Source organism: Eublepharis macularius, chromosome 18 (assembly GCF_028583425.1).
Source record: "Eublepharis macularius isolate TG4126 chromosome 18, MPM_Emac_v1.0, whole genome shotgun sequence".
Classification (NCBI taxonomy): domain Eukaryota; kingdom Metazoa; phylum Chordata; class Lepidosauria; order Squamata; family Eublepharidae; genus Eublepharis; species Eublepharis macularius.
The window spans coordinates 4,594,532-4,607,006 of record NC_072807.1 but is presented as its reverse complement, the minus strand read 5'-3'; the positions used below and the strand labels follow the sequence as shown (position 1 = coordinate 4,607,006).

At 50.3% G+C, this 12,475-nt stretch overlaps 1 protein-coding gene across 5 annotated transcripts in view; it reads left to right on the top strand.

Moving 5' to 3' along the window:
• PEX5 (peroxisomal biogenesis factor 5) overlaps positions 1-10,740 on the top strand; it is a 38,839-nt gene extending 28,099 nt beyond the window's left edge. For 4 of the 5 annotated variants that reach the window (XM_055002317.1, XM_055002318.1, XM_055002315.1 and 1 more), the window contains 2 exons: positions 6,135-6,292; positions 7,400-10,740. In XM_055002317.1, the coding sequence (XP_054858292.1) occupies positions 6,135-6,292; positions 7,400-7,601 (360 nt within the window). In that variant the 3' untranslated portion in view covers positions 7,602-10,740. The remainder of the gene's footprint in view (positions 1-6,134; positions 6,293-7,399) is intronic. The other variant, XR_008598488.1, reaches the window with a different exon arrangement.
• The last annotated feature ends 1,735 nt before the right edge of the window (positions 10,741-12,475 follow it).

The following is a 12,475-nucleotide window of genomic DNA, read 5'->3' as shown; positions in this document are numbered from 1 at the left end:
GGAGACCCTCATTCAAATTCTCATTCTGCTCTGAGGGCCAGTTTCAGGAGGGACCGCCTCTCACCATATGTACCCCAGATAGTACTCAGATAGGCAAGTAAACACCTACTGGCGGTCCCTGGGCCCAGGGAGGCCCAGCTGGCTTTGACCAGGGCCGGGGCTTTTTCGGTCCTGGCCCCAACCTGGTGGAACTCTCTGTCGGAGGATACCTCGGCCTGCCAAGACCTTGTATCTTTTCAGTGGACCTGCAAGACAGAGATGTTCCGCTAGGCATATGGTTGAGGCCAGTCCTAAATCCATCAAATAAGCCTCCCTACCAGTCTCCCGGTGGGGGTGGGGAGGCTATATAGCTATCCCCCCACATGTGGTCACAGTATGACGATGCCAACTTACACCCCCCCCCCCTTTCTCTCCTGTGTATGGTTGGTAGGGAAGAATGAAGTAGGTTTCCATCTTGGGATCTGGAATCTGTGCTTGTTGATAACTCTGATTTTATTGTATTTTAAATGCTTTTATCCTCTCTCTCTATATTGCTGTAACGTACCCTGAGCCTGGTTGTGGGAGGGTGGGCTAGATGTCAAATCATCATCAGCAGCAGCAGTAGTAATACACACTTTCAGCTTCTCAGAGTTGTTATGAGGATAAAATGCTTAGGGGAGAATTACATACATTGTTCTGATCTCCTTAGAAGAAGAGCAGGATTAAAATGTTTGTGTAGGAATAAGCCTCTTAAAAATATTTATTAGATTATTTATGCCCTGGTTTCCCCCCCGACGTTGGGTCCTGTTCTGGTAACAGTGCTCTGTACTGGGAAGCAGGATGGCCCACCTCCACAAGGGCCTTAGGGAGCTCCCAGCATTACAACTGATCTCTGGACAACAGATACCAGTTCACCTGGAGAAAATGGCAGCTCCAGAGGGTGGGCTCTGCGGCATTGCATCCCAGTGAGCCCCCTCCCCAGCTATGCCTTCCCAGGCTTCACTCCCAGATTTCCAGGAATTTCCCAACATGGGGTTGGCAACCCTAGGAGGAAGAGGTTTCTGTACAGCGGGGTGAAGTCCGAGAGGCAGGCTAGATGGCTCAAGCGTTTTTGTGGAGGAGACGGAGGATTTTCTCTGGAAGGAGTTCCAAGGAAGGCAGGCTATGGAGCAGTAAGAAAGGCAGTTGGCAGGAGTTTAATTTCCTCTTTGCCTCTGGGAAGAGGAGGTGAAATGGACAGAGCCTTTGGGGAGGCAAAGAGGAAATTAACAAACCCTCTGAGGAGAGATCTATGCGGGCTCCATAGAGAGGGGAAATGGTCTTTTTAAGCTACCCTTCCCAGCTAGTATTGCGTCTCCCTACACTTGACCGTTCTCGTGTAAGAGGACTCTGTCTCTCTAGCCAAATCCTCTGCTGATGCTTTAGGGGCTCTTGGCTGTTACGGTGCCTCAGGGCCTCCAGGTCAGACCCTGGACTGTCCATCATCCGGCTCCTCCAGCCTCAGAGTGAGGTTTGCAGAATGGGGCTTCGTCGCTCCATGCCTCTGTCTCCCCCCCCCCCCCGGAAGGCGGCTTCTCTTTTTCTTTCCCCCTCTCTCTGGGGCTGCAGCACCTCTGCCCTCCTCCCGGATCCATCCTTGGAGCCCGCCTTTTATCCCTCAGCCCCAGCCCCCTATGCCCACCCTTGGGAGAAGCCCACCCTCTCCCCCACCTGTTTCCATCGCTGGAGGCTCCTGGGCTTGCTCAGCTCTCTGATGTTTCCTGCAAGGGGGCTGGGCCACGCCCCTACAGGCCCAGCCCTCCTGCTGGCTGCCCTGTGTGCAGCCTGTCACTGTGGCTTGGGGACCCCCCCCCCCGGTTTGGCCACCTGATTCTCACCCCCTGTGGTCAGCTGCTCCCTTTGCAACGCTGGCAGGTGAGTTGGGGGCGTGAGGCCGGTTTTCCCGAGCAGTGTTGGGGTGGCTGCTTAAGGCTATTCTTGTCACAGGACTGGCATCAGTCCTGGGGGCGAGGGGGCTAAGTTCAGGGCGGGTGGAGATGTTGCTGTGGCAGGTTGTCTGAAAGGAAACAAACTGAAACTGAACCTAGACAAGACTGAGGAGAGCCTTCTTGAGAAGGCAGAGCTCTTGGGATGAAATGTCCCCACTTTCGATGGGACTCAGCTGACCCTTGGAGACTCTGTTAAGAGCAGGCTTTTTTTTCTGCCGGAATGTGCCGGAACGCTCTGGAAGTCTCCCTCACCAGCTGAAAAGCGGGGGTTAAAAGAGCTCCTTTCTGCTTGGCCAGCCGTGGGAAAGGAGCTCTTTAATCCCTGCTTTTCAGCTGGACGGGGAAGCCCCAAACGTGCTTTAAACTTCAGCTGAGAGGAGGGGAATTCCCCCCCAGCTGAAGCCTTCCTTCCTTCCTCTCTTCCTTTCTCTTTCCATGTCTTCCTTCCTTCCTTCCTTCCTTCCTTCCTTCCTTCCTTCCTTCCTTCCTTCCTTCCTTCCTTCCTTCCTTCCTTCCTTCCTTCCATGTCTTTCCTTCTTTCTTTTCCTTCTTTTCTCATTCTTTCCATGACTTTCTTTCATTCCCTTCCTTTCCCATTCTTTCTCCCGGAGGGGCGGCCGCATCATGCGTAATGATGTCCTGGCAGCACACATGCACATGTAGTGACGGGGGGGCCACCTCCTGCCGGGAGTTGCCCCTGGTGAGAGTTCCCCCACCTCTTTCTCCAGAAAAAAGTTTATACTGGATCCAGCACTGCTTCTACAGAAGCAAGTTAAAGCCGTTGCAAATAATGCCTTCTACAAACTGTCTATCCATGAAGATGGCACCCTACCTTGATGTGTCTGACCTGGCCACCTGGATTCATGGTATGGTGACATCAAGGCTTGACTACTACAATGCACTCTACATAGGTCTCCCCTCAAAGTCAACTTGGAAACTTCAGTTGGTGCCGGAAGCTGCACCTCAATTATTGCCAGGAGCTAGATGGAGCATGCATATTATTTCCATTCTGCAGTTACTCTGTTGGCCAGTAACCAGCAGTTACTGGGCTCAATTCAGGATGCTGGCTATCACATACAAAGACCTTCATACACACTGAAAAAGGGCAAAATCAGCAGCTGCCTGTGCACTCGCACATTCTCCGTGGTGGCCCCCACCTTGTGGAATGGCCGGCCTGAAGAAGTTTGGAAAGTTCCCACTCTGCCAGCTTCCCGCAAACTGTTCAAAACTGAATTATTCAGGAGGGCCTTTTCACACAGATAAGTTGTGCTGTAAGAACATGGTTCAGAGAGATGCTTTGAATAAAGGGATAGAGAGTGTAGCCTATGCTACTGCATATTATCTGTTTCTTTAAGTATGTTCCTACTGAATAGTTCCCATGTCAGTTAATACATCATGTCAGTTCACTTATGTTTGTTTCAGCATTGTATCCATAATTAAATTATCTGTTTTCAGTTTCTGCAGTCTATACTGTATTATATTGTCTATTTGAATGTCTTAGCCATTGATCATGTTGATGTTCACTTCGTCTTGAGTCTCCGTGAGAAAGGTGGATCATAAATAACATAACATGACAAAGAGTTTACTTCTCACTTCTCCCTGACTTTGGAACTACTCAGCATATTTTATTATTCTCACGACTGTGTTCAAAACTCCCTTCTTTTTTTCCACTTAAACTACCAGAGGATTTTTTAAATTTAAAGCAGCAGGCAAGCAAGGTTACATTTGTATGGAGGGACGTAGGGTAGTATGAGCCCTAGTTGCAGGCTAGACACAAGGTCGGCTCCATGGGCCTTAGACTCAAGAGCCTAACCCTACGTTTACGTAGTGCTTTCTGAGAGTAAATCCTACTATATAAAAGGCAAACTGTGTGCCAGACAACTCACTTCCTCCCCTGGTGTGCCTCCAGAGGGCGCTGCCGTGGAGGGAAGCCCAGATGAGGCAGCCCATCCCTCCAAGAGCACGCTACGGCGAGAAGCCCAGGCCAGGATCAGAAGCAGAGCAGGCGTCAACGCCCGCTTCCCCTTCAACCTTCCAGAATCAGGCGCAGAGCAGGAGGCAGTGCCTGCCCCCCTTCACCTGGCCGGGATCAGGAGCCGCGCAGGTGGCAGTGTCTAACCTCTTTTCTCCCGGCTGGGATCAGGCGTGGAGGAGGAGGCAATGCCCACCTGCCCACCCTCCCCTTTTTAGAGCCTATTGTATTTTTCCTCACAGTGGGCTTTGCTACTAGCTTTATATAAGCTCAGTCATTTTTACAGCAGTCCTACAAGGAGGACAGCATGGTGATTCCGATGTGGTGGCGGAGGGGAAGTCCTAAGAGAGCGTTTCACCTTAAGCTACAGTTTGTGCTCAAAACAGAGATTTGAATTGAAGACTTTCTAGCTCATAGCTCATACTGTTGGCAGCATTATGCTGTTCCCGTCAGTACTAAAAAATAAGTGGGGGACCTGCAAAAACCTGTCCCCCCCACTGGTCCCCTCTTTCCCGAGAGCCCCCGTAGCCTGTCCCCTTTTCCTGCTGTCTTCTCTCCTCCCCCCCCCCCCCCAGCCAGTCTGCCTTTATGTCTCTTCCCAATCCTGTCTTCAGCTTTCCCTTCTTTCATCCCCCTGGTAGACTCTAACCAGAAAAACTGTGGCCCAGTTGCACAGGGAGAGCCGGCCAGGACTTGCAAGGGGCACCACATTTTTCCTGTATCCTTTTCCTCACACCGTTTCCTCTTTCTCTCCTGGCAACCCACATGTCCTTACCTTTCCTTGCTTCCTTCTCTCCTACCCCCCGACCTACCTTTTACCTGCTTCCCCACCTTTAGCTATATTTATTATTTACTGCGTTTATCGCCCACCTTTCCCCACAATGGGGACCTGAAACAGTTGGCACGATTCTCCTCCATTTTATCCCTGTGAGCAGGGCGGACTTGCAGTGAAAGGCCCTGGAAAGGGGCCCCTTCCCCTTGCCTGAGAGCCCCCATCGCCCCAGGGGGGATAGAAAGAGAGCGGCGGTCTGCCCACCTGCTGCTGCCTGCGTCACCTGAGGCAGGCCGAGCCAACTGCTGCCTGCCTTGCACAGGCTGGCTACCACCTGCCTCACCTCATCTCAACTCACGCGGGGCTCAGGTGGGCTGGGTGCTGCCTTCTCCACCCTGGATGGGCTAAATGCCGCGTCCTGCCCCTTGCACCGGAGTCGGGTGGGCTGGGCTCACCCCTTTGGTTACAGTGTTGGCCTGGACCATGTGGGGGTAGGCAGGCCATTAGGCAACTGAGAGGCATCCTGGTGCTCTTCCTGGCCAGTCCATCCCTGCCCATGAAGTCAATTAGGATAAGAACGTGTGTCTGGCCGAAGGTCACAGGTTCCATGGCAGAATTGGCGGGTCCTAGTCTGGCACTGCACCATAATGGCTTTTGTGGGGTGGCTGCTGTTGAATAGAGCAATCAGCCAGTCCTGGGTGAGTCATGAAAGTTGCGTGGAATCCAGTTGCCAGAGGTTGGTGTCAGGGCTGGCCCCTGTGAGTTCTCCCTCACAGGCCAAGACAGCCCTCGAAGGGGGCCTGCCCCCTCCACCTGCCTTTTACTGACAGAAACAAAGGCAGGAACGCTGGCAAAACTGTTGCTGTTGCATAGCAATGGCCACTGAGGGCATAGTTCTTAAAGCTACAGGCTTTCCTTTTTTTCATTTGGGTATTTTTAAATCCCCCAATGTAATTTTTTTAGATTTCAGATTTTTCTGCAGACCTGGGATGTTTTTCAGGTTCATAGAAAGATCTGTCTTGTCTGTTCATGTCTCCAGTCTCCAGGTTTAATTAGCCTCAGGTTTGATTGGATTGAAAATTGGATATATCAATCTAGAGGAAATGGATCAAAAGTCTAGAAGGATTATGTGGTTCAGTTGGGAGGGGCCCCCGCATGGCTGAGCAGTAGAATATCTGCTTTGCATGCTGAAAGCCTCAGGTTCAGTCCTTGTCATCTCCATTTGAAAGCACAAGGTAGCCGATTTGAGAGGCCTTCGACCAAGACCCAAGTATGCCACTGCTGGCCAGGGAAGGCAGCACTGTGGCTGAAAGACTAGCCGTCTCAGTACGGGAGAGAATCATGCCTTCCGGCCCCTGTGGTGTGTCCGTGTGGGGGAGGAAACAAGCTCGCTTGTGACGTCTGCCCTCGACTCTCTTTCTAGGATCACCTGTTGTGGAACAAGCTGGGGGCTACATTGGCCAATGGGAACCGGAGTGAAGAAGCCGTTGCAGCTTACAGGCAGGCCCTGGAGCTACAGCCAGGTTACATCCGTTCCCGTTACAACCTGGGCATCAGCTGCATCAACCTGGGAGCTCACAGGTGAGTGAGGGGGCTGAAGAGTTGGCAAGAGGGGTGCGAGCTTCAGGTTTCTGATTCGGGTTTTTAGCCCAAATCGTGTCCAATTCGGAATAGTTCAGTATTTCCAAATTGGCCCCAGCACTGCTGAACCAATTCGGAAATACTGAAGCAAAGCTTTCCGAAGCACTTCAGAACGCAGAAAGCTTTGGGTAGAGCAGCAGCAGCTGCAGCACTTTGCAAACAGCAAGAAAAGTGCTGCGGCAGCTCTACCTGAAGCTTTCCGAAGCAGTTTAAATGCCCAAATGGTTTTTTCCTGATCTTTTCCCCACTTCGGTAAACCAGAAGTGGGAAACCTGAATCTTTTTGGGGTACACACCCCTAGTTGTCAAGAATTAAGCTAGGCTGCCCTCTCCAAGCATTTGGTCCCCTTCTCACAAAGTATGTGTTGTGGGTGGAAGTACTGTGAGTTTTCTTTTGTTCATATTGGTTTTCGGCTTGGCCCTTAACAAAGAGGCATGATGTTTGCTTTTATGTTGGTGGTCAGAAGAGGAGTTGCCACGCATCATAGGAGCTGGCTTAGGTCTGTTGCCTGTTTGTGAAAATGCTTGCATTTACTATCTGTTGAGTTCCACTTGGGAAGAGTTTGGGGGAAAGACATGGGTCAAGTAAAGAGCCTCTTGTACACATGCAGACCTGAGAAATGAGTTGAAAAGTGTCTGGGAGCCAGGCAGACTGGGTTGGGTATGTGTTTCTAAGAGCCTAGCTTGCTGCTCACACATTCCCTCTCTGTCCCTCCTTTCCTCCCAAAGCTCCATACTGCTCAGGGGCATCTTCCATTGGCTGTGCTCCCATGAAGACCTGCAAGGGCCACGCTGGACTCCCTGTCCAGCCTCTGTGGCTTCCCTCCATTGCCACCATATTATCCCAGAATAGTTCTGGAGCTTCAGGTGTGTTTGTGTTGGAGTTGCAGAGGCCTGGAGCACAACAGATGATACTGAGTGAGGATGGAATCCTTGTGACTGTTGCCTTCACCTGTCTGAGCCTAACTTTGTGGCAGTCTGTGTGTCTGCCCCCTCCCTGCCTTAGACTCCACCCTACCACCAATCATCTTACTTTCTGTCTCCACAGAGAAGCTGTAGAGCATTTCCTGGAAGCCTTGCATATGCAGCAGAAGAGCCGGGGGCCACGAGGGCAGCAGGGCGCCATGTCAGACAATATCTGGAGCACCCTCCGCATGGCCCTATCCATGCTGGGCCAGAGTGACCTCTATGCAGCGGCAGACGCACGAGACCTCCCGACTCTGCTGAAGGCTTTTGGCCTCCAGCAATGACTCTGGGATGGGCTCCCCTGTGAGTGCAGGATGGGCCCTTACTAGCAATGATCTTTCTCTCCCCTCCTCCCCCCAGAAACACACACATCAGTCGGGTAGCCATCCCCATCCCCGAGCTACTGTTTCAGCACAAGGCCAGCTTCCTCTCGTTTTGTGATGGACCCACTGCGTCATGTCCAGCAAGGCCAATGAACTGACCTTGTGGGCCTCCCCTGGGCTTGCACTCTTCTGGGGACGCAAATTCCCTCATCAGAAAGGTTTATGGCGGTCACATTGTTGACACCAATGGCCACCGCACACACCTTTCAGAAGGCAAAGCTGCTCCCGTAGCTCTGTGCTTGCAGTGGTCTCCAAATGGGGGGGAAATCCTCTAGGCACTGGGGAAGCGATCTTGGTCTGTGTGCTAAAACTATTTAAGGGTTCTTTTTCAAAGGGATGAATCATGATGTGGAATTCTGGACTTCTGCCTTCAAAAGTGCTGCTAACTTTAAAGGTACAACACATGGTGATAAAAGTAAGCACCAGTGTAGCATAATCTCAATAATGGTAAAGGGGAAGGATCAACTTCCTTTGTCTACCCATGAGAACAGGGATGTATTTGGAGGAGGGAAGAGAGGAAAGGGCCGGGTGTGGGTTAACCAAAGCACTGCTGACATGCAGAGCAATGGTTATGTCTTAATAATCTTCAGTAGAAACAAAAAGATTAAAAAATACAGAGGAATCAAGGCCAGAACAAAGAAGCAATATCACAAACACAGATATTGAAACATCTCTGCAAATATTTAACCAAAATATGTATGTATATCCCCTTTTTATTTAAGAATAATACCAGATACACTGTTGCTGTGGAAGGATTAGACCCATTAATTTGAAAAGTCATCATGTTTAGCATATCCCACATACAAATAGCAGCATCTTAAAAGGTGCCCCAAACTGGTCTGTTGCAGGCTAAACCGTATGTAATTCTGGCCAGGCAGTGTGTGCAGTTGTGGCTTCTCTTGTGTTCAGAAGGGATGCTTTGTCATGAGCAGGTTCTGCTGGGGGTCTTGTGGCTGGAGGGGCCAGTTGTCCAGGTTTGGGTCTTCCTTGCTCTGCTGTTGTCAGCCTTGAGCACTTCCACAGCTGTGCAGTGGCTCGGGTGGTCCCCCGGTGCCTCCCGTTGCCTGGTAAGCCATCCATGGGTCTGCGCAGTGGGTGGCACCACTCCCCGGGGGTCACAGGCAGTAATCCTGATGCAGGGAGATGCTGTATGGGGGACATGCTTACTAGACCATCTTGTCGATGGCAAGGCCCCAAGCCACGTGGAGCAAATCCTTTTGAGAAAGGAGGGGTGTTTTTCTACAAACAGGCATCATGGGTCTCTTGGGGAGGGAGAGAGACTGCTGATGGTTCTGCTCGGCGCTCTTCTACCGTGTGAAGGGTTGCTTGGTCAGCCCATCAAGGGGCCGCCTCACAATGCCCAAGCGGAGCATTTGGTTGAGCCTAGTGGGTGTTTGAGCACCCCTACTTCTTAAGATGTTATTTGTATGTGGAATATGCTGGATGACACTTGATGACGGTAAAGCATGCAGACATGTAGTGGTCTTCATTAGTGTGAGCTGTGGAGGAAAGTATCTTGGTTGGGATATTTTGTCCCCTCACTCTGCAGGTGGGTAGGGCAGATGCAGATAGATGGCAAAGGCTTCCATATCCAGGGGGAGGCAGACCCCGCGGTCCGCAGCAAGGCCCGTCCTCTGAGCTTGTTTGGTTTTAGGCTTTCCCCTGGTAGCTCTTTTCCCAGTTCCTTTAAACTTCCAGCACACCTCAAAGATTCCTCTTCTGCAGCTCATGTCTAGGGTCGCCAGGTCCCCTTACCCTCCCGGCAGGAGTTGGGGGGACCTGGCACTTACCTCATTGATTGCCTCATGGCAAAGCATGATGACATCACTTCTAGGAGTGATGTCATCGTGCAGGCCTCCCCAGGAATGCTCCTGTGCTTTGCACCGAGACAATTTGGGCCCCAAACGCTCAGCAGCACGCCTGGGAGGCCTGTTTTCCCCTCCACCAGCCAAGTGAGTAGTTGGGGGGGGCAGAGGGTGGGAGTGGGGGATCCTCCATCGGAGGAGCAGGCAGCCCTACCACATTTGAACTCTGGTTGCCCATTCTGTTCATAATCCTTCCATTACAATTAGATGTCTTATATAAAAGATGCATACAAATTTGGTTTATTATATTTGTGCGGAGGTAAAGCCTGTGTTTTTCTGGTTAATTATCCTTCAGCCACTTTGTTCTTGTAAAGTCAAATGGGATTTGTTTTCCTCTTTGCATACAATTGTCTTCCTCCATGTCATTGGCTCTTTAAACACACGCATATGGGTTTTTTTTCTTTAAACACAGGGATGGGGGCTTCGGAAAGCAACAGCTTTCTGTTTGCGTCTGCTCCATTGTTTAACTCTCCTTTTGACAGGCCCACTTTCATCTCATTTTGGCTGGTATTTTGGTCTCTGATTTTGCTCTTTTTTGCTGATTTTTTAAAGCAGCCAATGGAAGTAAACTATGATAGGTAGATAATTGTGTTTTGAGTGCTTTGGACACCTCAGAAGCACTTCCATCAACTGCAAAGCATTACCGTGGTCTTGGAAATCCTCATGCCAAGGCCAGTGTGATTAGCCTTAAATTGCAGGCTCAGCACGGGGCAGGGCCTGAGACGGGAAGAAGGGCGGCCTGGGCTTGGGAAAGAAGCCGTTTTCACCGGGACGCCTTCGGAGCTGCTGCACCACCACGCCAACTGGAGCAGTTGTCAGCGACTGTTTCTTCTCCGTGCCAATAGGCCAAGGAGAGGAGGAGGTGCTCCACTTCCGGGATCATGCCCTGCCCAGTTCCCACTGCAGTCTCCCTCATGGTCTGTGAAACTAATTGAGCGGGAGCCAAAAGCACCCCTTAGTTAATGATCCTTTCGCCATTTTGTTCTTGTAAATGGGAAAAAAGGGGGGATTGGGTTTCTCTGTGCATATGATCGCTCACTTCTGTGTAATTGGCTCTTACAAATATATGTATATGATTTTTTTGTTGTTGGGGAAAATGTTTTTAAATTGTAAAATATTTTGTATAAAAGAATTAAACCTGCCAAAATAAATGTTTTGCTTTATGTATCAGTGTTCCTAGAGCATCAGCATCCTCCTCATTTCTGCTTTTCTCGAGAGTATTCAAAGGCAACGTTTGCACTCTCGCTCCAGCTGGCAGATCCCAGGCTCAGCCGCCTCTGCCCCTCCCCCTTTATGGTCTAGACCAGAGGTTCCCAGACTGCCAAAACCTGGGATTTGCTTTCACAGGCTTTGTGAATAGGGGCGTACACTAAAAAAAAATCTGGGAAATCCAGATCCAGGTTTCAGGGATTCTCCTCCCCCCGCCCCCCCAAAGCAGACCTCACAAAATGCAGGCTTCTCTGAGAGAGGGGCGAGTGCTAAATATGTCCCAGGGCATAATTGTGAATTGCAGAGAGACCACTTCAGAGCCTGAAAAGCTGAGGTGGTGTGGTGGACCTGGAGCTAGGAACTGTTCAGGGCCTGGAGCTCATGGGCTGACCTTGGGCCAGTTACCCAGCCTCACCGGGTTGTGGAGATAAATACAGGGATGGGGGAACCATGAGGAGGAAGTGGGAGAGGAATGAATCAGATAGATTCTTAAGGCACCAATTCCCCTCAGGCCTGCTCTTCAGCACCGCACAGTCCTACCTCACAGGACTGTTATAAGACTATGAAGATAAGACGCATTTTAAGCGCTCGGAGAGCATTTTTGCAGTTGTATAAACATGCAGTAGTTTTAAGGATTTTCTTCAGAGACAGTCTCTGTATCAGGCATCTGACGAAGAGAACTTGATTCTCGAAAGCTCATGCTACAATAAAATTGGTTTGTCTTAAAGGTGCTACTGGACTCTTTTTGATCTTCAGAGACAAAATTTCAAGAAATTTCTCAACATCCGTAATTTTAAGGCTTTTAAAAAATACTGTCAATGCTCTTTCTGTTACGGAGGTTTGCACTGAACCTTGTCTGTCATGAGCTATACCCTGGATGTGTTTTTGGCCTTGAGGCCAAGTTTTTAAGTACTGAGTAACTGTAAATGAGTCACCCTACTCCTGAATTAGCTCTGCAGGCGAGGAGGCCTCTGCAAACCAGGCCAGCTTGAAGTCCTGGGCCAGGCCCTCCCTCATTTGCGCTCCCAAAAGGGGGACATTCTCGGCTGGGGAAAAGCCTGCCTTATAGTGGCAAAGCACTGAAAGTGCTCTGAGTTGAAGAGAAGCTTCTCAACTGCTACACATTATAAATAATACAAGATACAAATGTTAGAATAGCTATGGCATATAGAACTTGTTGCAAGCATTTTGCTCGCATGTTTTACATGGGCCCTTCCCTGCAAAGTTGCGCATAGACGCTCTTTGCCAGGCCAGGCTGCTCCTGTGTTTTAAATTAATAGTTCTGGACAACACAGGTGGGTAGCTCTGCCCTGATAACTAAATGGAACTTCCATGTTCAGAAGCAGCGTACCTCTGTTGTGCCATTTGTTGGGGGTACCAACAAGGAGACTGGGCTGTCCTTCACGCTCTGTTTGCATGCTTCGTGGAGGCATCTTGCTAAATGCAGCTCGGAGAGGATTGCTGGATCAGAGGGGGGGGGCTTTGAGTTGGTCCTGCTGGGCTCTTCTAATGTACTCCGTGGAAGTAGCGAAGAAAGCCATTATTTTGCCCATGTTTAAACTGTTCTAAAACTGAATCCAGGGAGAAATCAAAGTGCCGTTTTAAGACAGATCTTGTTATGGTGGAACCTTCCCCAAATGCAGTGCAGAGCTTGTCCCCTCCAGTCATGTGTGACTGTTCTGTTTTTTCTGGCTGTGCTTC